The 27,898-nt window shown below is 53.6% G+C and overlaps 1 protein-coding gene across 4 annotated transcripts; it reads left to right on the forward strand.

The window, feature by feature from the left end:
- The first annotated feature begins 106 nt into the window (after positions 1-106).
- On the forward strand, positions 107-27,696 carry Tmem63b (transmembrane protein 63B). Of its 4 annotated transcripts, none has more exons than XM_032900656.1 (24): positions 107-251; positions 6,531-6,713; positions 6,940-7,019; positions 7,253-7,291; positions 8,229-8,319; positions 10,871-10,908; positions 12,547-12,689; positions 12,780-12,831; positions 12,962-13,070; positions 13,521-13,591; positions 17,886-17,966; positions 19,975-20,098; positions 21,181-21,314; positions 21,445-21,582; positions 21,716-21,869; positions 22,599-22,705; positions 22,889-22,975; positions 23,136-23,201; positions 24,241-24,403; positions 24,945-25,050; positions 25,908-26,075; positions 26,297-26,412; positions 26,563-26,643; positions 26,892-27,696. In XM_032900656.1, the coding sequence occupies exons 2-24, from the start codon at positions 6,555-6,557 to the stop codon at positions 27,081-27,083; spliced, it is 2,499 nt and encodes an 832-aa protein (XP_032756547.1). In that variant the 5' UTR covers positions 107-251; positions 6,531-6,554; the 3' UTR covers positions 27,084-27,696. The 4 variants fall into 4 exon arrangements, with proteins under 4 accessions (XP_032756547.1, XP_032756550.1, XP_032756551.1 ...); XM_032900657.1 differs by lacking the exon at positions 107-251 and adding an exon at positions 436-455; XM_032900659.1 differs by lacking the exon at positions 7,253-7,291.
- Positions 27,697-27,898: the final 202 nt, after the last annotated feature.

Genomic DNA, 27,898 nt, shown 5'->3' on the forward strand with positions numbered 1-27,898 from the left:
ACGCTGCGCCTGCGCGCCAGTGGTGCTCCGTGAGTGCGCGCGCACTTTCTACGTGTACGGCGTGGGGGCGTGTCCTGCGGGAGCCCCGCCCTCGGCCCCCCTCCCTCCTTCTGCTCCCCCTCCCCCACGCGCTGCCGCGGCCGCCGCAGGAGCCCAGAGCTCTAGCCGCCCAGCGACTCCCCCTCCCCCTCCCCAGCCCCGCCCCGCCCGGAGCCGGGGCTCCCGAGTCGGAGCCGAGTCTGCGCCTAGGGGTGAGTACGCGGACCCCTCCCCAGCACCCCTTACTTGGCTAATAGGATCTCACCACCACCCCAAGGAAGAGAAAAAAAAAAAAAGCACCTGGACTCAGCTGCGTCCCTCCCTTCCACCTCCGCAGGACCCAGAGGTGCCCAGGCCCCCACAGGACCCAACGGAGGCACGCTTTGTCCCCAAACCCGCACCGTCCCTGGCCAGATGTGAGTCCTCCCACCCCTGTCGGGGCTCCAGATGTGCGCTTTCCTCTGCCCCCGCCCCGCCGGAATATCCCAAGGGGTGGGACCCCTCTGTCCCGGCCCTCGAGTGCCACTCTAGTTCCACCTGCTCCGTCCAGGTGCGCGGCCCTCCTCGGGTCCCAGCTGCTCCCCAGCCGCCGGCGCCGCTGAAGGGAACCACCCGCCTCCGCCCCCGAGTTTTGCATTCTAGGGTCGCCAAGTCCGATGCCCTCGGTCTCTTTTTTTATTCTTTCTCTTGTTGCTGGGGACGAAGCTGGCCTCAAACAAGGGGTTCAGGCTTGGGCAAAGGGCAGGGCTCAAGGGTGCTAGCACCAGACCGGTGGCTGTCCTAACCCTGGTGGGGACTGGTTTGCCGGCTGGAGAGGGCGGCCGGCCCGGGGAGCATGTCCTCTCCTGCGCCCCACACAGAGCAGTTCATTCATGAGCCGCCCGGGCCTGCGTTGGAGGGTGCGGTGGGGAGAAGATTCAGACGCGAATCCGGAGTAGGCAAAGGCCCTATTGAGGGGGAGGGGGCGCGCTTTGTCCCTCCCGGCCGTCTTGACCGCCTGGTGCGGACTGTCCCAAAGCTAGTCGTTGTGTTGCTCAGAAAAAACAAGGATGCCCGGGAAGTGGGGAAGAGAGGTCAGAGGGGCTGGCTGCCCTTGGAGCTTTGTGTGCTACCCGCCCTGGTCCCCTGATCGGAAGTCTGTCAGCCCATTGCCCAAAGGGGCTTGGGGCTCTGCTCCCTACCTAGTACCACTCCCTGACCCTGAACCTCCTCGCGGCCTGCAGTAGTCCGGGGTGGATAAGATTGTACCCAACACCTCCTGAACAGGGGCCCACAGCCCTCTGCTTTCCAGATATAAGAGAGGAGGGGAAGGGGAGTGGCTGCCAGGCTCAGGTGGTGGGTATGCTGGCAGTACCTTTGTCCTCCCGGGTACCAGAGGGTCTACGCCCTGGCATGTCCCAGGTAGCACATGCTGGGGCCTGCTGTTGAAGTCTTGGCCAGTGGGTGAGCGAGTAGGTGGGTGGGGATGTTTTGAGGCAGAAGATGGGTGATAAGTAGCTAAGAACCCCTTTTTGGCATCGGTACAAATTCCTTCCAAGTACAGCAGAGTAACAGGAAACTGGGTTCAAATCCTAGCGCTGCCGTTCTTGAGCTGTGCGACCGTGGCAAGTTACTTAACTCATCTGAACCTCTGTTTCTATCTAAAAGTCTGATTAGTTATTACCACCTCCTTCCGAGGTGCGTCTTTGAGATCCAATAGTTTAAAAGCAGAGAAATAGCCTGGCACTTGGCCTGACAGTTGATCGATTATAATGGGTTCACATCTCTGAACTTCCTGACCTATCAGTCTCCCCTGGAGTCCCATCCCACCTACTGCAGGTGGATGGAGGTACATTCCGGGACTTGGTGAGAGAGTCCCTAATGTAGAGTAAGTACCCTCCCTGCACTGAGGAGTTCTATTCTATTCCTATCATGAAATTATATGTTTTATTTCGGTCTTAACCAGCCTTCCTCCACTAAAGCAACCTCTTGGAGTCTATATCTTATTAATAACAGCTGTTTTTGTGTTTTATTTTGTTTGACATGGGATGCCGTTTAGCCTAGGCTGGCCTTGAACTTCTAATCTTCCTGCTTCCATCTTCCAGGTGTACACCAGCATGTTTGCCTTCAACAGCTGGTCTCTGTGTGTGTGTGTGTGTGTGTGTGTGTGTGTGTGTGTGTGTGTGTGTGGTGGTAGTTTTTGTTTGTTTGTTTGCTTGTTTTACGAGCTGTGAACTGGGAGTTTTGGTGGTTTGTGTTGTTTTGTTTTTAATTTTTATTTAATCTTTCAAGCAGCCACAGGGCTGAGTTTTCTCCATTTTATAGGGGAAGGACTTGAGCTGGTTAAGTACCCTTTCCAGAATAAAAAGTCAAGTGTGTTTCATCATAGTGCCCTTGGTCTTCTCCCCCTGCCTCAGAACTTGAACTCACAAACCCCACACCAGAGTCAAGGATCAGCCACAAAAGGCAAACCTGTAGCTATCAGGCATGGCGTTCTTCGGAGCTGGTACTGATAGCCCTCAGAGCCCTGCCAGTGGCTACTCCTATTGGCAGGAGCACCAAACTGTCTGGGCGGATCTCTGGTTCTATCAGAGACTGCTGTGTGACCTTCCCCAAGTTATTTGCCATCTCTGTGCCTCAGTGGCCTACTGGGGTTGTAAGGGGTGGCAAGTAGTAACATTCACAAAATGCTTCATGAAGCCCTGCCTGGGACAGATTAAAAGTAAGACAGGCCAGGTGTGGTGGAGCATACGCTCCATTTAGGCTACATAGCGAGATTCTGAAGAGTTGGGGGAGAGCCCCCCCCTCCAGGTGGATACAATGGATACACCTTTGCCTTTCTCTGAGTTCCACCAAAGCCAAACAAAACCGGCCCTATTTGTTACAGATTGGAAGACTGAGGCTGGGATAGCATTCTAAGAGTTAATTTCTTATTCACTGCTGTTGTTAAGAACCTGAAGAAGCTCTAAACTCTAGAAGGAAAACAAATAAACCAAGACAAATTAACTTCTTATCTATAACACAGCTTTTATTAGTGAAATGACAACCTTGACTTGGTTAAGCTAAAATCCCCATCCCTATACAATACCAACTTCAGTATCCAACTCGAGAAATGGGCTCACAGCTGGCTAGGTTTGTCTAGATTGGGAGAACCTTTGCCTGCTACTCCTGTCCTCTGCTCGGCTCCCCAGTGCTAGGCTGGATTTGAAGGCAGTTGCCACCGTGGATGACACAACCCAGCAACCCCACCCCTATAGTTAAAGAGCTCGAAGTCACCCTGTCAAGTAGCAAAGCTACCAGCCCAACTCCACCTCTTACCTACCTCATGACCTTGCCTGCTCCACTCCCTTCCCTGGTCCCTATTTCCTTCCTGTGGATGGGTGATCTGGGTGTGCCTTGCTTGCCTTGGGTGCAGGAGAGGATCTGTGTAGTTGGATCCTGGGAAACTCTCACCCACCCTAACAGAGCCACATCTTGTAGAAGCTCCGGGAATGTTCCATCTTTCTTCAGAGTAGAGAAGACAGGAACGGGGGGTGGGGGTGGGGGGCTGTCATTAAAAGAGTATGGACAAGGGGTGGGAACAGGCACTGAAGTTTCTGGAGTTCAGAGACGTTAGGACTGGGGATGTAGCTGTGAAGCCCTAGGTTGGAACTCCAGCACTTGGGAAGTAGAGACAGGAATTTAAGATCATCCACCGCTTCAGAGCAAGAGTTAAAGTCAGTCTGCAATACATGAGACCTTGTCTCAAAGAAAAAAAGGGGGTGGTTGTGTGGGGGAAAGGACTAATGAGAGCCTCCCTCCCCAAAATACCTATACCCACCTTTAACCTGTCCTGGCATTTCAGCATCTATGTTATCTTAATATATACATCAACACAGACGCACGCGCAGGCGCACACGCACACGTGTACACACACACCCCTTCAATCAGAGGCCACCAGTCCCTTTATTTCTGCATACTATCATGTAATTATCTAGCACCCTATGCAGACACACACACGTATGAGCACACTGATATATCTGAACATATGTCTGGACTGTCCTTGTATTCACTGGCCCAAGAACAAAATAAGAAGTATTTTATTTATGAAACTTCCATATATGCAGAAGATCAGAAGTTGGAGATCAGCCTAGGCTACATAAAGAGACCGAGACAGTGCCTCCTTCCTCCAGTCTGGATACATTTTTACCTCTCTGTGAAAGTGTCTCTTGGTGAGGGACAGAGACAGTGCCTGCTTCCCCCACTCTGGATACATTTTTACCTCTCTGTGAAAGCCACGTTGGTGTTTCTTTGTTACAGATTGGAAGAGTGAGGCCCGGCTACACCTTCCTCTGTTCTAGGCCAATCTGCAAAGCGCCCGGGAAGGGTTCCGCCTCTGGGTAGAAGTTGACTTAGGTTTGAATTCAGCGCCATCATTTTATTGGAGACCTTGTGGGAAAGTCCTTAACCTTTCTGAGCCCTGTACTCACATCTTCAAATGACAGTGATACAACGCACAGGATGTTTGAGGATTAAATGCAGTCGTGTGTGTTAGTCTTTTGTTTAAAAAAGATTTGATGTTTATGTGTAGGAGTATTTTGCCTGCATGCGGCTGTGTACCATGAGGGTGCAGTACCAGCAGGGGCCAGAAGAGGGTGTCAGATCTGGGGCTGGAGTTGGTAGCCAGCATGTGGGCCCTGGGAATTGAATCCTTGTCTTCAAGAGAAGCCAGTGTTGTCATCAGCTGAGCTACAGCCGGAGCCCCATATATTGTTATTCTTCAAACAATGGACACTGGATAGCTGGTACTTGCTACAGTGATTAAACTGGTGTGGTTTTAAAGGCAGCTTTGGGCCAGAAAAAGGAGCCTGAATAACATATGCAAGGCGTTATTCCCTGCTCTGTGCCGAAGCAGGCTTTGGAAAGACTCCTCTGGACCAAGAGAAACACACAAACAATGCCCACATCCTCCTAGAGAGTTCCTGGCTCCTGCCCTGTGTGACTGGATGTTTGAATGGAAAGAGGGGACCCCAGGACTGCTAGGTCACCCTAGGGGGCTGAGGGACAGACAGTTGCTTCCAACTTACTAGTCACCTCATCTAGATTTGTTGTTCTTTCTGTTTGGTTGCCTTTCTTCCCTAGGGACCCTCCCCGAGGCAGACACTCCATGTTGTCAGCAGAAGGGGCCCCCAGGGGCCCCTGAGTAGGGTGAAGGCGGGAGGGGGAGTGGAGAGCTGTGCTGCCGTGGTAGCTGTCTCTGCTGTAGCCACACTTCTTCAGCCTGGGAACCTCCCCAGGGCCCTGCTCAGCTTTGTTCTCAAGCAGTTCCAGAGCCCAGGGCTCCAACTGGCTTCCCCTTCCCTTCTCTCCTGCCCTTCATCCACTCAGAGCACAAAGGCTGTGGCAGGGTACCAGGCAGGCACCAGGCAAGACAGTAGTACAGTGGTTGCTGGGGGCCTTTAGAGGCCTCGCCCACTCTTCCCTCTCTTTTGCCAATGGAAAAGCTGGCTGGAGGGCACAGCATTCCCAGCCTGCTCTGCTCCATAGACAGAAGCACAGCATTCTGGGAGTTGTAGTCCTTACACCCCTCAATTTTCCCCTGTACAGCTAGTTGGAGAGAAGGGAGGAAAGTTGAGTTGGAAATGTGGTGGAGAAAAGCAGGTGTGGCAGGGGCCAGCATGGTGACACCGACCCTGACGTTTGGCTCTTTTACCTGCCTTCCAACCCAGTGCTCTGCTCCGAAGATACAGGAGCAGTTCTGATGCTCAACATCTGTTTAGAAGGTGGTTGTGTGGAGGAGGTTAACAGAATTAAAAACTCTAAGCACATTTGTTCATTCTGGCTTTCTTTTCATATTTTTCACATGAACTTAGCCAAAAGGCAGAGAAGTCCCCCTGCCTTTAATTCTTTATTTATTTATTGTGGTCCCAGAGATTGAATTTAGGGCCTCTTCTGAGAAGATCATAATGTTGGTTCTGGACTCTTATTCCCTGGCATAGACACAGGCCTCTACTCATCACTTTAAAATGTACTTCTGTCGCTTTATATGTGAGTGTTTTGTCTGCATGCGCACATACGTGTGTGCACCACATGCATGCCTGATGCCTGCAGAGGTCAGAAGAAGGCTTTGTATCCTCTGATACAATGAAATTATGATGACCAGGAGCCTCCATGCGGGTGCTAGGAACCCAAGCCAAGCCGTCTAGGAAAGCCGCAAAGCTCTAACAGCTGAATCATCGCTCCAGTGTCCACACCTCCTCATTTCTCCTGCTAAGAGAGATTCTCTATATGTTGGAGGTGAACCCGGTCTCCCAGTAGGATCAGGGTATGCTGCCCTAACCTAGGGTAGAGCAGTAGCCAGAGGGGGCCAGGAAATAAATCCACGTGATTCATTCTTCTCTTCTCCGGGTTCTTGTTTCTTACGAGCAGGGTTTCCACTCACTGAGGCAGCTGGGCAACCCTCCCTGTACCCACCTTGCAAGGCCAGGGTAGGTAGGAGATGAACCCAGCTGACTGACTTGCCCTCTGCCCAGGAGGACCATGCGGCAGTAGCAGCCATGCTGCCGTTCTTGCTGGCCACGCTGGGCACCGCCGCCCTCAATAGCAGCAACCCGAAGGACTACTGCTACAGTGCCCGGATCCGCAGCACCGTCCTACAGGGCCTGCCCTTTGGGGGCGTCCCCACCGTGCTGGCCCTGGACTTCATGTGCTTCCTCGTGAGTGACCTCATACCGTGCCCACCCTTGACATCTGGGCCCAGGACATCCCCTGCAAATACCCTCCACCTCTGACCCGTGTCCACCTTCCCAGACCCAACCAAGAAAGAGGGGTTGGATTTCCCAACTGCTGTCCGTTCATCCAAGCCACGGTCCTTCCTTCCAAGTTAAGGTTCTGACCCCTGGCTGTAGATGGTTGTTCCACTTTCCTCCTCTTTGCCCTCAGGCCCTGCTCTTCTTATTCTCCATCCTCCGGAAGGTGGCCTGGGACTATGGGCGGCTGGCCTTGGTGACAGATGCAGACAGGTAAGAAAGAGCTGAGGCCTTCTCCCTCCACTATGCACACAAACATCATGTTTCACAGTGCCTTCGGGGAATGCCAGCCTTCTCCCATCCCCTCCGTTGGGGGATGGAGAGGGACTAGTAGACCTTAGGCCAACATGGGATGGTGTGAGGACCTTTAGTTAGGCCTCTGTCCCACACCGGTCTCCAGGGACTCACATCTGCCCCACCTAACCCTTTCTGTTCTCTGTTTCCAGGCTTCGCCGGCAGGAGCGAGAGCGAGTGGAACAGGAATAGTATGTGGGGCACCAGCCCCCTCATCCACACTAAACCTTCTTTCCTTTTTACTTCTTTTTCACGCTTCTTCTCTTCTCTTCACGCCAGCCGCTGGTTTTCTCTTTTGCAGTTTTCTCCTCTGCAGGCTCATGGTTCAGATTAACGCAGGCGGTGCGCTTTGCAGAGCAGGGGGCTCCTCAGCTTGTCTCTGCCCTTCCTGGTTCAGTTGCTCCTCTTAGGCTCCCTGCCTAAGAAAATCCCCTCTGTGTATCCCTGCCTTTTTAGCCTTCACTGGCAGGGGCAAGGGACCGTCCTCTGGGAACTCCCTAGACAATCCCCAGCACAATGATGCAGAGACAAGATCGGGTGTCACCAACAGCTTCCCATCCCCCGACAGCTAGTTCTTCATATTTCAGGGTTCCATGCTCCGTCTGGAGGTCTGGGCTGGGCCTTGCCCCAAGGAGCCCCCATTGTGGCCTTTTTGACTCCTTATGCTCTCTGTCCATAGGCCTGGAATTGGAGCTGTGGCAGCTAATGGCTCAGGGAATCGGGAGGGGAGGGTCCTGCCCAAGAGACATCTTCCAGTCTTGCCACCTCCTTGGGTTCTTCTGGTCCCCTCTTTCATTCACTTCCCTTTTGCTTTTGGGGTAATACGGTTTCTGTTGCCCACCTCCCGCTCCCCCTGCTGGTCAACTTTGGAACTGCAGGGACTGCTAACATTCTTGCTTCAGCCTCTATCCTGGGCAATGATGAAGACACCCTTTCGAATAAGGCCCACTCACCAGTGATGCCTAAAGTAGGCCTGTTCGAGGGAGGCGTGGGTAGGGGGAGTTCACTCTTGCTTCAGCCTCTGCGCTTTCTGTGCCTTCTTTAGTCCCTCTGGGTGCTCATAGCTGGTCCTCTGAGGCCCACGCTCCCCCCCTCACACCTTCCTCTGCTCTGTTTCCCCACCCCCAGTGTGGCATCTGCTATGCATGGGGACAGTCATGACCGGTACGAGCGACTCACCTCCGTCTCCAGCTCTGTCGACTTTGACCAAAGGGACAATGTGAGTGTCTTCCCCCCAATTTCCTTGGGTACACTGCTGTAAGGTCAGGGATATCAGTGTGGACTTCTCAGGCCCAGAGCCCCTCTGGCACAGGCTTGGAGCCTCTAACATTTGTCTGTTCCAAACTTTGTCCTCCACAATAGAGTTTGATGCCCACCTCCACTATTGGTTAAACCTCCTTTTTTCTCCGATCGTGGTTTTAGAAACTATAATAAGCCGTGAGGGTCTGTGCAGTAAGACTTAGACACCATCACGTTACACAGAGTTACCAGCTGGTGTCCATGCACAGAGGAACCCGCTGTCTTGCTGGGGGTTAATGCTGACTGAACCGCCCTTCATGCAGACAGGCCGCAGGAGTTTCCTGCCTAGTCCCAGGCAGAATGCTAATCCTCACACTCTGGGGTGGACCTAGTCAGTCCCATTTGGGCTGGAGCTCCTGCATCAGTCTTAGCAGAGGTGCCTATCTGCTTCCTCAGACTCACAGGGTACATGGCAAGCTACAGGGCTTGTCCCCGCCAGACATAGGTGTCCAGATGGCCCCCAGACTTGATAGAGTTCAGGCAACCAGCCTTGGATGGAAGGCACACTCTCCCATCCTGTACTAGATGTGGACCTTCTCTTGGTAGAAGATAGGCCCTCTTTCTAAGCATCCATTCTCTATCTGCAGACAGGACTGAGAGGAGGACAGGGAGATACCTGCAGCCCAGGCACCTTTGATTTTTTTTTTCCCTCCAAGGTGGACTGGGAGACAGAGGCAGAAGCTTAGGCAGCATAGCAAACCCCTCTGTTTTTGTCAGCCGTGATTGTTTGTATAGATGTTTACATTGCGTGTGTGTGTGTGTGTGTGTGTGTGTGTGTGTGTTCATGCGCTGTGCACTCCCACTCACCCATATATGAGAAGCAGGAGGATAAAACACAGCTCATGTGTGAGACCAGAGGACAACTTATGGGATCTTAAGTCATCAGCCTTGGAAGCAAGTACCTTCGCTTTGCTGAGGGAGCCATCTTATTAGCCCTATTTTTTTTAATCTAATTAATTTACTTATATAAGTTTGTGGATATGTTTACCATATGTGTACACATGTATGTGGATATGAGTACATTGTATATGTGGAGGTCAGAGGAGTACTTTCAGAAACTTGACTCTCTCTCCTTCCACCACATGGGTCCCTAGGATTGAACTCGGGACGTCAGGTTTTGCCGCCACACCTTTACCTTCGGAGCCATCCTGCCAGCCTGCAAACTCTTCTTAATAGCCAGAGATTAGGATTCCATCTGGCTCATAGAACCTCAGGGTTTTGCAGTTACTTGCATCTCCAGATGTGTGTGTGTGCACATGTGTGTGCTCGTGTGTGTGTGTGCTCATGTGTGTGTGTGCTCGTGTGTGTGCATGTGTGTGTAGTGTGTGTGCGTGTGTGCATGTGTGTGTACACGTGTGTGTGTGTGAGTGTGTGAGGAGTGTGTGTGTGACTGTGTGTGAGGAGTGTGTGTGAGTGTGTGTGTGACTGTGTGTGTGAGGAGTGTGTGTGGTTTATGTGTGTGTGTGTGCGTGTGTGTGTGACTGTGTGTGAGGAGTGTGTGTGAGTGTGTGCGCATGCGTGTGTGAGTGTGAGGAGTGTGTGTGTGGTTTATGTGTGTGTGAGTGTGTGTGCGTGTGTGCATGTGTGTGTAGTGTGTGTGTGTGTGTAGTGTGTGTGCATGTGTGCATGTGTGTGTACACGTGTGTGAGTGTGTGTGTGAGTGTGTGAGGAGTGTGTGTGTGTGACTGTGTGTGAGAAGTGTGTGTGCGTGCGTGTGTGAGTGTGAGGAGTGTGTGTGTGTGGTTTGTGTGTGTGTGTGTGTGTGTGTGTGCGTGTGTACATATGTACACAGATACATGGGGGCTTGACTGTTGTTTCTCAGGTACTATCAACCTTGGGATTTTGGTTTGTTTTTGTTCGTTTACCCACCATGATGCACATACGCACTGACGCACACACTCAGCTGTGTGTATGGAGGACAGAAGACAGCTTGGGGAAGTCAGTTCTCTTCTTGCACTGTGTTAGGTCCCAGGGATCAAGCTCCAGCTATCAGACTTGACAGCTGGGACCTTTATGAGCCATCTTGACAGGCCACTTGGTCTTTCTGAGACAGGGTCTTTAACTGGGACCTAGGCTTCCTAGTAGGCTAGCCCGTCTGTCCGGTGAACCCCAGAGATCCATCTGTCTATGCCTCCCCTGGGTAGGGAGTGTGTACCACCACACCCTGCTTTTTTTCTCTAAGACCCTTTTGCTTGCGAGGCGAGCACTTTACTAACTGAGCCAGCTCCCTCTTCCCCACTCATGCACGTTCATGTTTTTCAGTACTAGAGGTAGAAACCAGGGTCTCACGCACACTAGGCAGATGCTCTCCCAGGTACACCGTGGTGGTCGTGGGGTTTTTCTTCAGGTGCAGCTGTGTCCTCGTGATCACAGGCTGGAGATAATTCTGAGAACCTAGTGGGTGGAGCTAAAGGGAAGTGGGGTCAGGTTGGTAGGCTGGGATCTCCAGTTGTTTCACTCTGTTTCCCCAGGGCTTCTGTTCCTGGCTGACAGCCATCTTCAGGATAAAGTAAGTTAATGGCCTGCGCACTCTAAAGAGAAAGAGACAGAAACCTCAGCACCTGTCACCTCCCTCCAAAACCAAGGCTAGAGCTTTGAGGGCCTTAGGGCTCCTAACCATCACAGTGCCCTGCACCCTACTGCAAGAGGCCAAGCAGAGGGTGCAGAGAGGCCTCTGCTGTCCTCCCCCGCCCGCCAATGCTTATTCTGACCCACCATCTCCTCTGTGACACCCTGCACAAGGTCAGCCATGCCAGCCCTGACCACAGCTTGATTGAGAGCAGGGGCTGGAGCCCCCACCTCAGCCTCTGTGCAGCCGGTGGGTAGGGGCAGCAGGCAGGCTGGAAGCAGCCAGCCATCCGCAGGCAGAGCCAGCAGCCAGGAGGCAGAACTCAGGAGATCCAGCCAGAGTCCATGGGCAGGCAGTGAGCGCTGAGAAAGGCAGGAACTGGGACAGGTCAGCACTGGGCCCCTAACCATGCTCTGGGCCCTTGACCTGGTAGCCTTAAGGCCCTAGAAGGAGCTGCTGCTGCCCACTTCCCAACCTCCTCCCATAACATCCCTCCTTCTTGTCCCCTCCCATTTCTGTCTTCCATCTTCCTGTCTTTTCTTCTCCATTCCCAATCTTGCTTTCTCTTTCTTCTCTTGCTCTTCTTTTTTTTTTTTTTTTTTTTTTTTTTTTTGTTCTTTTTTTTTTTTTTTTTTTCTTTTTTTTTTGGAGCTGGGGACCAACCCAGGGCCTCTTCCTAGGTGGCGCTCTATTCTTCTAAATCCCCAGCCCCCTCTTCTTTTTTGCTGCCACTTTCCCTCTGATTCTTCTCCTCCTCCTCTTCTTCCTCCTCCTCCTCTTCCTCCTTCTCCTATTCCTCCTTCTCCTTCTCCTATTCCTCCTCCTCCTATTCCTCCTCTTCCTCCTCCTCCTATTCTTTCTCTTCCTCCTTCTCCTCTTCCTCCTCCTCCTCTTATTCCTCCTCTTCCTTATCCTCCTTTTCCTCCTCCTCTTCCTCATCTTCCTCCTCCATTTCTTCTTCCTCCTCCTTTTCCTGCTCTTCCCCCTTCCCCTCCTCCTCTTCCTCCTTTTCCTGCTCCTCCCCTTCTCCTCTTCCTCCTTTTCCTGCTCCTCCCACTCTCCTCTTCCTCCTTTTCCTGCTCCTCCCACTCTTCCTCTTCCTCCTTTTCCTGCTCCTCCCACTCTCCTCTTCCTCCTTTTCCTGCTCCTCCCACTCTCCTCTTCCTCCTTTTCCTGCTCCTCCCACTCTTCCTCTTCCTCCTTTTCCTGTTCCTCCCACTCCTCCTCTTCCTCCTCCCCCTTTTCCTTGTCTTCCTCTTCCTCATCCTCTTCATCCTCCTCCATTTCTTCTTCCTCTTCCTTTTCCTGTTTTCTCCCACTCCTCCTCCTCTTCCTCCTCCTCCTTTTCCTCCTCCTCCTTTTCCTTCTCCTCTTTTTCTTCCTCCTCCTCCTCTCCTTCCCCTTCTTTTCCCCTCTCTCCTTCCTCCCTCCCAGGAAATCAGGATGGGAAATTCTGTCTCAACCCCATTTATTGCTGTTCCATCAGCAGGGATGGCCGGGGGGGTGGGACAGGCCGGTTCCAGCCTTGTCTCTACTGTTCTTAACCAGCATCTTCTGTCTGCCTCCCATGACCTGCAGGGACGATGAGATCCGGGACAAGTGTGGGGGTGACGCTGTGCACTACCTGTCCTTCCAAAGACACATCATTGGGTTGCTGGTTGTCGTGGGCGTCCTCTCCGTAGGCATCGTGCTGCCTGTCAACTTCTCAGGGGACCTGCTAGGTCAGTGAGGGCCAGGTGGCTGGAGTAGAAGGGGGCAGAAGGTGTCCGTTCTGACCCCAGCACCATCCCCTCTTCCTTCCCGCCTTCCAGAGAACAATGCCTACAGCTTCGGGAGAACCACCATTGCCAACTTGAAATCAGGGTGAGGCTGGGCAGCTCTGTGGTGGGGTGGGGTCCAGGGGAGAAGCAACAGACAGGAGGCTACAGAAACAGAGGGACAGCAGAGGTAGACCCTGCTGACATGGTGACCCCTGTGTCCTGTGCTCCCGTAGGAATAACCTCCTCTGGCTGCATACCTCCTTCGCCTTCCTGTACTTGCTGCTCACGGTCTACAGCATGCGGAGACACACCTCTAAAATGCGCTACAAGGAAGATGATCTGGTGAGGAAGGGCAGCCTGGCTTGGCTTCCCCATCAGCCTTCAGGGTGGCCGCTATAGAATTAGGCTACCTGGATTCCCTCCTACACATGGGATAAGGGTGCCTCTCTAGAGGTCCTGGGAAGGCAATGCCTGTGCCCTGCCATGCTAAGTACAGCCCTGGGGAATGGCCATGGCTGGTAGTAGTGTCAGATGGTTGTAATGTCATCTTCCTTGATAAGGATGGTAGAAATACTCCCTCAGCATCTATAACCATTTATTTAGTCAGCCTGGACCAAATGCTAGTCACTGTGCTAGGTCCTCAAGGTTCTAAGTGTCCACCCACCTAGTGACCCCTGAGACCTGCTCAAAGAACAGCCACCTACAGGCCGCTCCCACCTCTAGCCCCTCCCTGTACCTCTGGCTCTTCTGGAGCCCACCCTCAGGAAGTCAAGCCTGCTACCCTCTCCCCAGGTCAAGCGGACTCTTTTCATCAATGGAATCTCCAAATACGCAGAGTCAGAAAAAATCAAGAAACATTTCGAGTGAGTAATTGGCCCACCCCACCTCAGGCCTGCAGACCCTTGCCTGTCCCTGAGCCCCAAGAACATCTTTGCACCCCTGGACTCATACTCAGCAGTCCAAGGCGCAGACCGAGCGGGGCAGATCTAGGAAGACCTCGCATGCCAAGCAGGGCTGGTCTCCCACTTTCACTGAGTGACAACTGGAGAGGGCTGAGGGAGTCACTCGGGGTACAGCCCATGTTTAGCATGCACAGGGCCTTGGGTTTGACCCCTAGCACTTACTAAAAAAAAAAAAAAAAAAAAAAAATAGAAAATTGGAGAAATGGGAGGGACTCCTGAAGAGTGCAGCCTGTGACATCAGGGTGCAGCCTGTGACATTGGGGTGCAGCCTGTGACATTAGGGTGCAGCCTGTGACATGAGAGTGCAGCCTGTGACATTAGGGTGCAGCCTGTGACATTAGGGTGCAGCCTGTGACATTAGGGTGCAGCCTGTGACATTAGGGTGCAGCCTGTGACATTAGGGTGCAGCCTGTGACTTTAGAGTGCAGCCTGTGACATTGGGGTGCAGCCTGTGACATTAGGGTGCAGCCTGTGACGTTAGGGTGCAGCCTGTGACATTAAGGTGCAGCCTGTGACATTAGAGTGCAGCCTGTGACATTAGGGTGCAGCCTGTGACATTTGTTTCATCCTCTGGCTTGGACTGGGTCCTGGGTGGTTGGCCCAGGGCCCCGAGGTGGCCGCTTCCTCAGATCTATCAGCAGCACTTACTTGGTGCATATGCAGATGTTGTGGGAAAGCATGTGGGCTATGGTGGCATCTGAAGGAGTCTGAGGAGTCTTGTTCTTCTGCTTCTCTGGCTCTGTAATTCAGGTATCTGGGTATGGACAGCCCCTTGGTGCTGAGCCCATGAGGTAGAGAGTCAAGGGCTGCCTGCCGAGGTCGCTCACACCTTTAATCTCAACACTTGGGAGTCAAAGGCCGGTGGATCTCTGTGAGTTCAAGGCCAGCCTGGCCTGTGAAAGGGGTCGCCCTGGCAACAGAGAGAGACCCTGTCTCAAACAACAAACTAAAAAGGTTAAGGGCCAGCTGTAGGGACACAGAGAGACCGTCTGCACACAGCATTAGAGGTCCTGTCACACTTAGTGCCAGAGTCTCATCAGTCACCATAGCAGAAGCTGAGTGAAAAGTCACCCAGGCTCAAAGTGGAGAGCACCTGTAGGGGCTGGTCTACAGTCTCAGCGGAGATTGGTCCATGTCAACCTGTGACCCAGACTAGGAGCCGGCCAGTGGCCATGACGAGGGACAAGTCAACCTGTGACCCAGACTAGGAGCCGGCCAGTGGCCATGACAAGGGACAAGTCAATCTGTGACCCAGATTAGGAGCCGGCCAGTGGCCGTGACAAGGGACAAGTCAACCTGTGACCCAGACTAGGAGCTGGTCAGTGGCCGTGACAAGGGACAAGTCAACCTGTGACCCAGATTAGAAGCCGGTCAGTGGCCGTGACAAGGGACAAGTCAACCTGTGACCCAGACTAGAAGCCGGTCAGTGGCCGTGACAAGGGACAAGTCAACCTGTGACCCAGATTAGAAGCCGGTCAGTGGCCATGACAAGGGACAAGTCAACCTATGACCCAGACTAGGAGCCGGTCAGTGGCCGTGACAAGGGACAAGTCAACCTGTGACCCAGATTAGAAGCCGGTCAGTGGCCGTGACGAGGGACAAGTCAATCTGTGACCCAGACTAGGAGCCGGTCAGTGGCCATGACGAGGGACAAGTCAACCTGTGACCCAGACTAGGAGCCGGTCAGTGGCCGTGACAAGGGACAAGTCAACCTGTGACCCAGACTAGGAGCCGGCCAGTGGCCATGACAAGGGACAAGTCAATCTGTGACCCAGACTAGGAGCCGGTCAGTGGCCGTGACAAGGGACAAGTCAGCCTGTGACCCAGACTAAAAGCCGGTCAGTGGCCGTGACAAGGGACAAGTCAATCTGTGGACAGCTGGTCAGTGGCCGTGACAAGGGACAAGTCAACCTGTGACCCAGACTAGGAGCCGGCCAGTGGCCATGACAAGGGACAAGTCAATCTGTGACCCAGATTAGGAGCCAGCCAGTGGCCATGACAAGGGACAAATCAACCTGTGACCCAGATTAGGAGCCAGCTAGTGGCCATGACAAGGGACATTACTGGTCTGGATCTCAGCTCAAGATTCAGGTGGATTCAGGGCTTATTCTTTTCTTTTTTAAGTTTTACTTATTTTCATTTTATGTGTATGGATGGGTATTTGACTATGTATGCCTGTGTACCACATGGGTGTGGTACCTGTGGAAGCCAGAAGAGGGAGACAGATCCCCTGGCTGTGAGTGGCTGGGTAGGTATTGGTGATCAACTCAGGTCTTCTGGAAGGAAATCTTAAACCCTAGCCATCCCTCCAGCCGGAGGCTTATTCTTGAGGTCCAGGTCTGCTGTTATTGGTCCAAATCAGAGTTCAGTCATTGTCCTGGAGCAGGTCAGTTTGTCATCCCTTCGGCAGCAGTGTCTCAGCAGGATCAGAGGCAGTATCTGGTCAGGTCACATTCCAGAGCTGTGTTACAGGGCTCTGTAGCTAAACGATGGGTGGGTACTATTATGGGCTGGTTGACACGCACATATCGAACCTCTTCTGCATGCAGGCCCTGCCCTCATACGGCTTACAAAACAGGGCGAGAGAATGATTTGGCGTTTGAGCTTACATTAGCGTAAGGGCACACTAGGTCGAGATGGGGACTAGCGTGTGCTCAGGGTCGAGTGACATCTTGTCCAGTTGGACAGTTATCAGCTTCCATTGACATGTCCTGATGCAGACCTCTAATGGCGTGCCCTGGGCGAAGGCGCAGTATACAGCAGTAAACAAAACCAGAATTTTTTTCTTTCACTAGTCCTAGTCTGAGGATGTCACATCGTGTGGGTGCCAAGGTGCTCTCCTGAGCGAGGAAGGAGTGTGCGAGACAGGGACATTCCCATCTGAACAGAGATGCGAGCACAGCAGAGGAGTGCACCCTCCTGGTCAACTCTGTGATGAGCTTACTATGTGCTGCGGGACGCAAAAGGCCAGGCGAGAGGGACATGCTCTGGCTGGGTGCTTCAGGACTAGTTCTAATTTTGTTGAGGAAAACAGCCTGCAGTTAAAACTCTCACTCACTCTAAAAGCAGGTGTCCAGAGGCTCTGGTCTTCCCTGGACTCTGGGGCTTTGAGTGGGACGAGCGTAATGAAGTCAGCCTTTCATCCGACTGTCCATGCAGCCGACCTGGCTGAGCACTGGCTGTGGGCAGGCTGTTATAGCGGACTCCCCACATGCGGATTAGCAGCCAGGCCTTGTCCTCACTAAGCTCTGGAGCAGTCATCAGTGCTCACTGAGACTCATGGTCCAGGTCTGGAGACTTTGTGGAGTAGAGGACCACCGACCCGGAAGAAGGAGGGTTAGCTTTTAAGGATTTGCGCTTAGTCCCATGAGGGGGAGAGCCTGCCCTCCCAAAGAGGAAGCTCAGAGAGCTGTGAAGGAAAGCCCTGTGGCCGTTCATTTTCAAGAACCCTGTGCCAGCTCTCAGTGTCTAAATTCTCGTGTGTTTGTGAAGTTCATCTTTCTGTTAAGGAACGTCTGGAATATTTGGTGGCCCCTCATTAAATTTTAATATGACATCCGAAAGATGGAAACCCAGTCAAGATTAAGGACTGGATGAGTTTGCAGTCAGCTGGGAAGGACCCTGCTGGGCGAATCAGCAAACCTTTTGTGAATGCTCTCTGGAGCCATGTGCCCGTAAGGCAGAGCGGCAAGCCCTGTCAGTCCATCTTTTGGGGGTGAAGGTCAGCCCTGGGCCTGGGTCATGGCCAGGGTTAGAGATCAAATTCAGGATCAGTTTCTTGTTGGTCTTGGGCCAAGATTGGTTGGAGTAAATCCAAAGTCAAGGCCAAGTGTTGGCTCGGGACCAGGTCTTCCGGGAACAGGGCTAAGAGAACAGCCTGCAACTAGAAACGGTTTCTGCGAACCTCAAGTTTACAGCTCTGGACAAGAATCAGAGCACAGCCTGGGCCTCCCCAGCTCCTTGCACACAGGAGTATGCACACACCCGGTCTCTCATCACCTGCTGCCTCCACACAGGCCTCATGCACACCTGCACCCAGTCCCCACTCACACACTGTAAGGACTCCAAAGCTCTGCCCTTGAGGAGCACTGCAGACCAAGAAGCCAGTAAACTGGGAGTGCTGGTGCCCTGAATGGAAGTGAGGGCAGGTATGTGGATGGGGCCCTGCAGGGCATGACAGCTGCCTGTGTTTCAGGGAGGCCTACCCCAACTGCACAGTTCTGGAAGCCCGGCCCTGTTACAACGTGGCTCGACTTATGTTCCTTGACGCGGAGAGGTACCGGGTCGGGGATGGGGAGGGTGCCGCCAAGAGCCCCTCTACTCATCATGAAGGGGATCTTGGCCTCCTTGTGGGAACGGGGCTCTCCTTTTGGGCGGTTTCGGGGGCATTTTGAATGTGACTATACCTTGGGAGTCTCTGTTGCTTCTGAGGCCTGGAGCTTAGCGTATGTTGCAAGAGGGAATGGTCTACAGTTCACATCTGGTGGCTACAGTATAAGAGATTTATGGCAGACCGTAAGAATTGGCTCTCCAGAAATGGGCCAGGAGACCCTTGGCTGGACCTGTAGCAGAGCCATAGGGGCTGAACAAGCCTAAGAGGATGGCCCCTGCCCTTGGGGACTGAGCTGAAGCAAACCTTCTAAAGTCTTGTCCACTCCAAGCCCTTTGTGCCTGAGAGAATTTTACATGACCTCAAGCTCAAGGCATATAAATAGGAATACAGGCCACACATTAATGAGAATAAATCATAAGATTTCTTTTAGCCGGGTGGTGGCGCACATCTTTAGTCCCAGCACTCAGGAGGCAGAGGCAGGCAGAGCTCATGAGTTTGAGGCCAGCCTGGTCTACGGATTGAGTTCCAGGGCAGCTAAGGCTACATAGAGAAACCCTGTCCTACCCCCATCCCCCAGAAAAAAAGAAAAATTTATTTAAAAAAAAAATTCCTGCGGCTGGAGGGCAGGCTGAGTTGGCAAGGAGCTTGCCTTGAGGAACAAGGACCCGTGGTCAGTCCCCTGCACCCACATAAAAATGTCATGTGTCATAGCACCCGCTTGTGACCACAGCGTTGGTGAGGCACAGACAGGAGACCCTACCTCAAGGAGGTGGGCGACCAGAATGAGGGTGGTACTCGAGTTAATCACCTGGTCTCCGTAAGTGTGTGCGTGTGTGCACGTGCACACACCCATTGTGTGAACACTCCGGAGTCCTCCTATAATTTTATTATTTAATGAAAAGACCAGGCTGGGGAAAGTGGGTCAGTTGGTGCAGCATTTGTCATACAAGGGTAAGGACCTGTGCTGGGCTCCCCACCGTTCATGCGAATGAATGTCATGCGAACGGCAGTCTCCATGTACACCTAGAACCCTATGTTGGGGCAGAGACAGTCAGCCCCTGAGACTCGTTTGGCCTGGCCAGATTTATGAGCTTCAGATTCACTGAGAGACCTTGCCTCAAAAACTAAGACACAGTGACATGGTGGCCCTCTGGTGGCCCACTGGGAGGCGGATGCGATGGTCAGACTTGAGGCCAGCCTGGTTTACGTAGTGAGTTCCAAGACAGCCAGGGCTGTGCAGAAAGACCAAAAATGAAACAAAGCCAAACAAACCAGATCTAACTTGTAGAAGGGAACACATCCCGTGTGAACCTTGTTTCCGTGTATACATGCGCACGTGCGTGTACAATTACACGTATACGCGAGCATGCATTCACCCAGGCGCCCCCGTAGCACACAGAAGAGGAAAACACGCTCCCAACTTGAATGTGTATGTCGTACACAACACCAAAAAGAAAGGACAGTGGGAAAACATTAACTCTTTGTTTTCCATGATTGAACCATCATTTTCTACAAGAGCAAAAGGCTTTGTATGTACGGCAAAATCACTGCAACTCATTAGTCCAGTCCCGACCCTGAGCCAGGATGTTTCAGGCTGGCATGGTGGCATAGGCCGCACAGACTGTGCCGGCTGTGGGTTGAGAACCAAGGCTGCCGTGGACTTGCTTACTGCAATACAGACCATCCCTGCCAGAAACACTCAGACAAACAATGTGTTTGTTTTTAATTAATCTGTGCTGTTTGCACTTTCAGAAACATTTGACTATTGCCTGATCCTTTCCTAACCCCTCACGTCCTGTTATGCCAACCCACGTCGTGGCCCCACAGTTTAAGAAACTTTGGGTTTCTTTGTGACCCCTCCACCCCCCACCCCCAAGCTTGGTTCCCTCCCCCCACCTCCCAGCCAGCCGCAGACACTAAGCAGTAGGTGACTGGCCCCCGGATCCCACAGGAAGAAGGCTGAGCGGGGAAAACTCTACTTCACGAACCTGCAGAGCAAGGAAAATGTACCTGCCATGATCAACCCCAAACCGTGCGGCCACCTCTGCTGTTGTGTGGTTCGAGGCTGCGAGCAGGTACCGTGTGGGCCGGCTGCTGGGTGGCCAGAGTCCCTGGCAAGGCTGGGGAGGTCTGGGCAGGCCCCAGGGTAGTCACAACCCCTACGCAAGGACAAACAAGTGTGGTAGACAGTAGGACCACAGGTAAAGAGACTCCCTCAGAAAGAAGACACGGGCCACACCCCAGCCTCCAACTGCCTCAGAGTCCGTGAAACCCCAAATCTTTCTTTTATGTGGGGAGGGCATACCATGGGGCATGTGTGGAAGTCGGAGAACAGCTTGTGATAGTTCTCTCCACCATGTGGATTCCGTAGCTCAAACTCTAGTCATTGGGCTTGGTGGCAAGCTCCTTTTAGTCACTGAGCCATCTTGTCAGCCCTTGAAGCCCTGTTCTCACTGTTCGGTTTGCCTGGTTTGTGATAACTTTTAAAACTGTAGGTTAGGCGAGCATAGCAGGGGGCTAGGATGTCCTTCAGTGCTGGCTTAGCAGATTCAAGGCCATGGGTTTGATCCCCAGTGCCATGTAAAATCAGCCATGGCACATGTCTGTAAATCCCAACATTAGGAAGCACAGGCAGGAGGATTGGAAATTCAGGGTCATACTCTGCTTTTTTTTTTAAAAAAAAAAAAAAAAAGATTTACTTGTTCATTTATGTATGTGAGTACACTGTAGCTGTCTTCAGACACACCAGAAGAGGGCATCAGATCCCACTACAGATGGTTGTGAGCCACCTTGTAGTTGCTGGGAATTGAACTCAGGACCTCTGGAAGAGCAGTCAGTACTCTTAACTGCTGAGCCATGGCTCCAGCCCCTTCCACTCCACCCCCCCCCACCCGGAGCTGGGGACCGAACCCAGGGCCTTGTGCTTGCTAGGCAAGCGCTCTACCACTGAGCTAAATCCCCAGCCCCGCCCCTTCCACTTTTAATACATCCATTAGTTACCCTGCTCCTTGGCTTCCCCATTGTGCCCACCTCGTGAGGTTGGAGGGACAGAGTGACTCGTGCCTATGAGAAAGTTTTGGGGAGCTTGGGCTGATCCCTACTGATGCTGTGGATGCCTCCCAGCTCTGAGCAGAGCCCCTGGCCCTGCCCCCTGCAGGTGGAGGCCATTGAGTACTACACAAAGTTGGAGCAGAGGCTGAAGGAAGACTACAGGCGGGAGAAGGAGAAAGTGAATGAGAAGCCCCTGGGCATGGCCTTTGTCACCTTCCACAATGAGACCATCACAGCAATGTGAGCTCCCCGCCCCCATCTCCTCTTGTCACACACCCCACCCCCGCCCTCTCCCTCTCCCAGGGCCCTGTACTCCCCACTGGGGACCGCAGTTGGGGCTGAAGTAACAAGTACCTATCCCCCACCCCAGCATCCTAAAGGACTTCAACGTGTGCAAATGCCAGGGCTGTGCCTGCCGTGGGGAGCCACGCGCCTCCTCCTGCAGTGAGGCGCTGCACATCTCCAACTGGACCGTGACCTATGCTCCTGACCCTCAGAACATCTACTGGTGAGCCCTAGCGGGTGGGATGGGGCCCCTGACAGACTTAGGGACTGTCTCCCAGAGGGTGGGGAGAGGGCGGTTGTCACCCGAGACCGATCAGTTCAAAGTCTTTAGAGTGACCCCTCCCCTGCTTTCCCAGGGAGCACCTCTCCATCCGAGGCTTCATCTGGTGGCTGCGCTGCCTGGTCATCAACGTGGTCCTCTTCATCCTGCTCTTCTTCCTCACCACCCCGGCCATCATCATCACCACCATGGACAAGTTCAACGTCACCAAGCCTGTGGAGTACCTCAACGTGAGGCCCATGCCCACCCAGCCCTCCGTGATGAGTCATGAGTTATCAGTGCCAGGCAGCAACTCCCTCTCCCTAGGGTAGTTCTCTGATTCTGGGTGCTCCAGACCAGCCTTTCCAGGATGCTTCCTTAGGACAAGGGAGGCTACCCCAATCCACCATGTCCTGCCCTTAGGAAAGACCACCCTTGGGTTTACATTTCCTGGACACACACACACACACACACACACACACACACACACACAGGAGGGCACATAACCTTGGGTAAGCCCCCTTTTCTCCTCTCTGAAAAGTGGAAGGTTTAAACTGGTCCCTCGCCGTTCATGTGTACATTCAGAGGACCTTGTCAACATGAACCTCCAGGCCGCTCAGATGCCATTAGGGTACACCCGTGGCCGCCAGGCATCGGCCCTCCTGCTGTGCTCAGAGTATGTGTCTTTGAAAGTCAGCACTCAGTAGCACAGGAGATAAGAAGCAGACCCCAGTCTAAACCCAACCCCCACTACTCTCTAGCTGGCCACACCATCAAGTCTCTGTCTTCTCAGTTGACGCATTGGGACATTGAGCCAGTTTCGTGGTCATGAGGTTTAGTGTGTAGAACATGCTACATGTTCGTCACACAGTAGGTGTTCCACGGTATCACCGTCATTCACCCAGAAGTCGTTCCCCTAGCCCTAGCCTCCACCCCCACCCACCTGTCCATCTGTGCTTGACACTCCCTGTCCCCCGCAGAACCCCATCATCACCCAGTTCTTCCCTACACTACTGCTGTGGTGCTTCTCGGCCCTGCTCCCCACCATTGTCTACTACTCCGCCTTCTTCGAAGCACACTGGACACGGTAAGCTGCCCGTATTCCACCCACCATGTTCCCGGGCAGCCCTTTGCTCTGAAGGTTCGAAGCCTTGGGCCCTGTCCCCTCACCTAGAGAAGCCTCCACACCCAGAGGAGCCTCCCAGGGCATGGTCCCAGTGTGCGCTGGCCTGCTGTGACCTCTGCCTGTGCTCTGCCACTGCCCTCCTAGGTCCGGGGAGAACAGGACCACCATGCACAAGTGCTACACTTTCCTCATCTTCATGGTACTGCTTCTGCCCTCACTGGGGCTGAGCAGGTGAGCATCAAAGGACCCAGGGGGAGCTGGGGTGGATGCGCATGACAGGAAGAGAGCTATTGGACCAGAGGCCTACCTGTCCCAGGTTTCCCCAGAGGCTCCTGGCAGACCCTCTGCATGGGTGCCTGCCCCATGCCATCTCCCATCCTTCTTCCTGCAGCCTAGACCTCTTCTTCCGCTGGCTTTTTGACAAGAAATTCCTGGCTGAAGCAGCTATTCGGTTTGAGTGAGTGACCAGGACACCTGGGGAAAGAAAACTAACAAGGGTGGATGTCACCAAGCTTCCAAGCTGTAAGGGGTGGGATTAACATGAGTCTCCTGGGTTATCCAAAAGACAGCCCTCAGGGTGTTGGGTATGTATTTGGACGAAATGTGTTGGGGTTCAGGATCAGGAGTGCACTGAACAGATGAGTGCATGCTCAAGGTAGATTTAAGTCTTCAGAGCCCACAATTGGGGGTTCTGTAAGGACTTGGGCTCTTATTCTAGGACTGCTGTAGGGGTCTTGAATTTCTCCAAGGAGATGGGGGAGTTATTTGTAGTGGAAACTTGGTCATTATCTTGGGGACTCCCAGAGTATCCCTGAGGGTCACTAGAAGCCATGCCTTCATCTACTGAGGTCTCTCAGATTGGCAACTCTGGGGCTCAGAGCTGGGGATGTAGCAGATGAGGACCCCTGTTAGGGACTAGTTCTGGTGTATGCTGTGACTTCACGGGCTCAAGCTCCAGGCTCTTGATGGAGTTGTCTGTGACCGTCTTGGACTTAGGAACTCTCTGGTTCTTGCCATCCCACACACACCAAAGATACTTGAGGGTTTCTGAAACTGGTAGGGAAGGAGTCTGAGGCTCTATTGTGGGAGAAATTGAGTTGGAAAACTTACCCAGTTTCCTGGGGCTTACATCCCTGGAGGTTTCTGAGGTGCCACTGAGATTTTCTGTGGCGGTCTCAGCAGTTATTTGCTGCACAGGCTGGTGGCCTTTTGTGGCCTTGAACTCTCCTTGGGTGTTTTCAGGGCATGCCATCTAGGTAGGTCTTTGGGCTGGTTTTCAGGGTATGCATCTAGACTGGCTTTGTTTTTTTGATATTCTGGGGTTCACACTGTGGAAAGATTAGAACACAGGTATTGCGGGGGGAGGTCTAAGCTGGGGGTGTACATGTAGAGGAGGCAACAGAGGGTGAGAGCATGGGGTGCTGTCACGCTAGCGGTAGGCAGACAGCCACCAGATCACCCCAAGGGTGCAGTGCTGGAGCACCTGCTGCCCGCAGGTGTGTGTTCCTGCCCGACAACGGCGCTTTCTTCGTGAACTACGTCATTGCCTCAGCCTTTATCGGTAACGCCATGGACCTGCTGCGCATCCCAGGCCTACTCATGTACATGATCCGGCTCTGCCTGGCGCGCTCCGCCGCCGAAAGACGCAACGTGAAGCGGGTATGGCCGCCTAGGGCAGCGGCAACACGCACAGCGCCCTCTGGTGGCCTAACCAGAAACAGCAGTAGTCAGGCTCTGGTGGTGGGCACAAGGATGCTTGGGACTTAGGGAGCTTAGTTCCCATCTGAAGCCTCAGTTTTCCCACACATAGAGCTATGGGTGGACATAGGTCATTAGGAGGTCCTTGAGTTCTGAGAGCATAGTGTTATGTGCTTGGAGTTGGGAGAGGCGGAGCTCCCTTGATCTAGGGTCCCTCTGCCCTCATTCCACAAGAGGGCGCTGGAGAACCTGTCCCCTATTCCATTCAACTTTTGCCCCCACCTGCCCATGTCCCATCACTGCCCTGCCTGGCCTCCCTCTCAGCCACAGCTCCCTCCTCCCACCTGCTTTGCTGTCCCCTGCACCACCCCCACACTAGGTCCCTCACTCCCGATGGCCTCATCCCCAGCCCTAGAGTTCCTGGCCACCTCCTGCCTGCCCTGCATCCCTGCAGCCTGTCCCCCTCCACCCTGAGCCACCCTCCTGCCCATGTCCCCCCCAGCATCAGGCCTACGAGTTCCAGTTTGGCGCAGCCTACGCTTGGATGATGTGCGTCTTCACGGTGGTCATGACCTACAGTATCACCTGCCCCATCATCGTGCCCTTCGGTAGGCACCGCCGCGCCGGGACCTGGGCCCTGCTCGGGGGAACCCAGGGCCTCACCCGCTCCACTCTAGTAAGGCAGGCCACCCTGATTGGACAGGGCCCGGGCTGGGAGACCGGCCCCTCGGGCCTCCCGCCTGGTTCCTGGCTCAGTCTAGGGCCAGGCCTTGGGGGAAAGGGGGAGAGCAGTCCTATCAAGATTCGGCCCACCTGACATGCTTGGTCTCTGGGTCAAGCCACCCACCTCAGCAATATTTACTGGCATTGAGGCCTTTCTCTGGGTATACGTGAACATCCCTCCCTCTGAGTTGTTAAACACATATACACACACTAACATCTACACTGTGCACAGATTACAAAATTCAGGAAAAACCCTTGGAGTCCAGAGTGAGCTAGGTCATTGTACCTCATGGACATGCCCCAGTGCAAGCCAGCCATGTACCTTGAGCAGGTCTCTCTTCCTCTTAGAAGGTGTGCAGCTAAGTTTCTCATTGACCATGACCCCTCGATAGCCTCTACCTTCCCTAATAGCATCCCAACTCCCCACCCACCCTCTGCGGCTGCCGAAGGCTCCAGACTCTCAAACTAACCTCGCCCTTGTGTTAAGCTCCCTCAGCTTCAGGAAGTAGAACCTGCCCTTTAGTTTACACCTAACTATTTAGGGATGGGGTAGAAAAACGTAAGATGGGTTTCAAAGGCTTCTTGTACATCTACATAAATGGCTCTCTGGCGGTCGTTCCGGGGGCAAGGAGGGCTGCGGGGTGCAGGAACTGATGAGGGAGAACTGCAGTTTCCAGCCTGTGGTCGACACCCAAGGCCTGTGGGCGCTGGTTCCGAGGTCAGGGCCATTGGCTTTCCTCAGGGCTCATGTACATGCTGCTGAAGCACCTGGTAGACAGGTACAATATCTACTACGCCTACTTGCCGGCCAAGCTGGACAAGAAGATCCACTCGGGGGCTGTGAACCAAGTGGTGGCCGCGCCCATCCTCTGCCTCTTCTGGCTGCTCTTCTTCTCCACCATGCGCACGGGTGAGGGCCACCATCCCACTGGGATCGGGTGGCAGGGACGGAAGGGACTTTTGAATATAGAATTGCCACAGAAGGGCCACATGGTAGAGAATGCCAAGAAGGGTCTTGGTGAGGTCCTATGGATGGGATGAAGGAGTCAGAGGTAGTGAGCCCCTTGGAGGTGGAGGCGGTAGCCCCTCGGAGGTGGAGGTGGTAGCCCCTTTTTGTCCTCCCCACCCCAGGATTCCTAGCCCCCACGTCTATGTTCACCTTCGTCGTTCTGGTAATCACCATCGTCATCTGTCTCTGCCACGTCTGTTTCGGACACTTCAAATACCTCAGTGCCCACAACTATAAGGTATAGGGCAGGAGAAGAGGTGGTGGAGTATGGCTGGGGTCAAACTTTTTCTGTGGGGGTAGTATACAGGGCCAGGGCGGGGCAAAGGTGTTGGGCATGATTGGGGCTAAAGACAAGAATGTTTCCTCCCCTCTCCCTGGACCCCTAAAGATTGAACACACAGAGACAGATGCCGTGAGCTCCAGAAGTAATGGACGGCCCCCCACTGCTGGCGCTGTCCCCAAATCTGCAGTGAGTGCCTCACACCACAGCCTGGGATGGCGTGGAGGGGTTGGGGGGAAGCTTTGACCTGCAGAAACTCAATCCTGTAGTCCTCCACAAAAGCCAGCCTGTACTAGATCTCGTGGCGGTGGAATGGGAAAGACTTGGTTTCCTCCTCCCCACTATGTCCTCTGGGGCTGCCCACTATGCTGCCGGCCCCCACCTACCTACCCATAATGGACAGCTAGTCACCTAACCCCTATTCCTTTCCCCTTCAGAAATACATCGCTCAGGTGCTGCAGGACTCAGAGGGGGACGGGGACGGGGATGGGGCTCCTGGGAGCTCAGGTGATGAGCCCCCATCGTCCTCCTCCCAAGACGAGGAGTTGCTGATGCCGCCTGATGGCCTCACGGACACAGACTTCCAGTCATGCGAGGACAGCCTCATAGAGAATGAAATTCACCAGTAAGGGGAGGGAGGGGCCCTGGAGGCCACGCCCTGCCCCTCCCCCCACCCCCACGGACACTAAAAAACAAAACGCTAATAATTTATTAGAACTAAAGCCCCCTCCTCCTACCCCATCCCCTGCTTTCATTAAGGTATTTAAACCTGGGGATTTCACCACTCTCCCCCCACCATGGAGGGAGAGAGGGAGCCCCCCCAACCTCAGTGAGGACAGCCCCGAGCAGGCCCCGGGGCAAAGAGGGGTGTGGAGGGAATTCCCCCAGATCAGCCTCACCACCCAGTAGTGTGGCCAGGAAAGGGTTAATGAGAGCCAAGGTGGGTACCCGGAGCCATGGCTGGAGGCCTGGGGAAAGCAAGATCAGGAGCTGCCACCCAGTCTTTTTCCTCTCCTTCACTGCCCCTGGATCTGGGCCTCCAGGGACGTGGAACCTGCTGCCCTCTGGGATGCAGGAGATGGGAGGGGTGCACAGTGGGGGGAAAAAGTCAGGCCCGAGCCAGGGGTTGACCCCAGGGGGAGGGGGGCATGGCTGACACTGGAAAATGGGGTTTTGCACTGGGTTTGTTGGTTTTTTTGTTTTTGTTTTTGTTTTCCTTTAAAATAAAAACAAAAGCTGTGAGTTTGTGTCTGACTGGAGGTCCTCCCTGGAACCTCATCCTCTGTCCTCCCAGGAGCACCCAACTGGAGTCCTGGAGTGAGCTTCTGCTTTATTAAAATGTCATTAGGAAGAGCCTCTGTGCTCGCATCACCTCACGCCAGCCCTGTGGGTCAGGAGCGAACATCTGGAAAATCATTGCTCCACGTGGGCTTAGGAAGAAGGC

This window comes from Rattus rattus, chromosome 4 (assembly GCF_011064425.1).
Source record: "Rattus rattus isolate New Zealand chromosome 4, Rrattus_CSIRO_v1, whole genome shotgun sequence".
Lineage (NCBI taxonomy): Eukaryota > Metazoa > Chordata > Mammalia > Rodentia > Muridae > Rattus > Rattus rattus.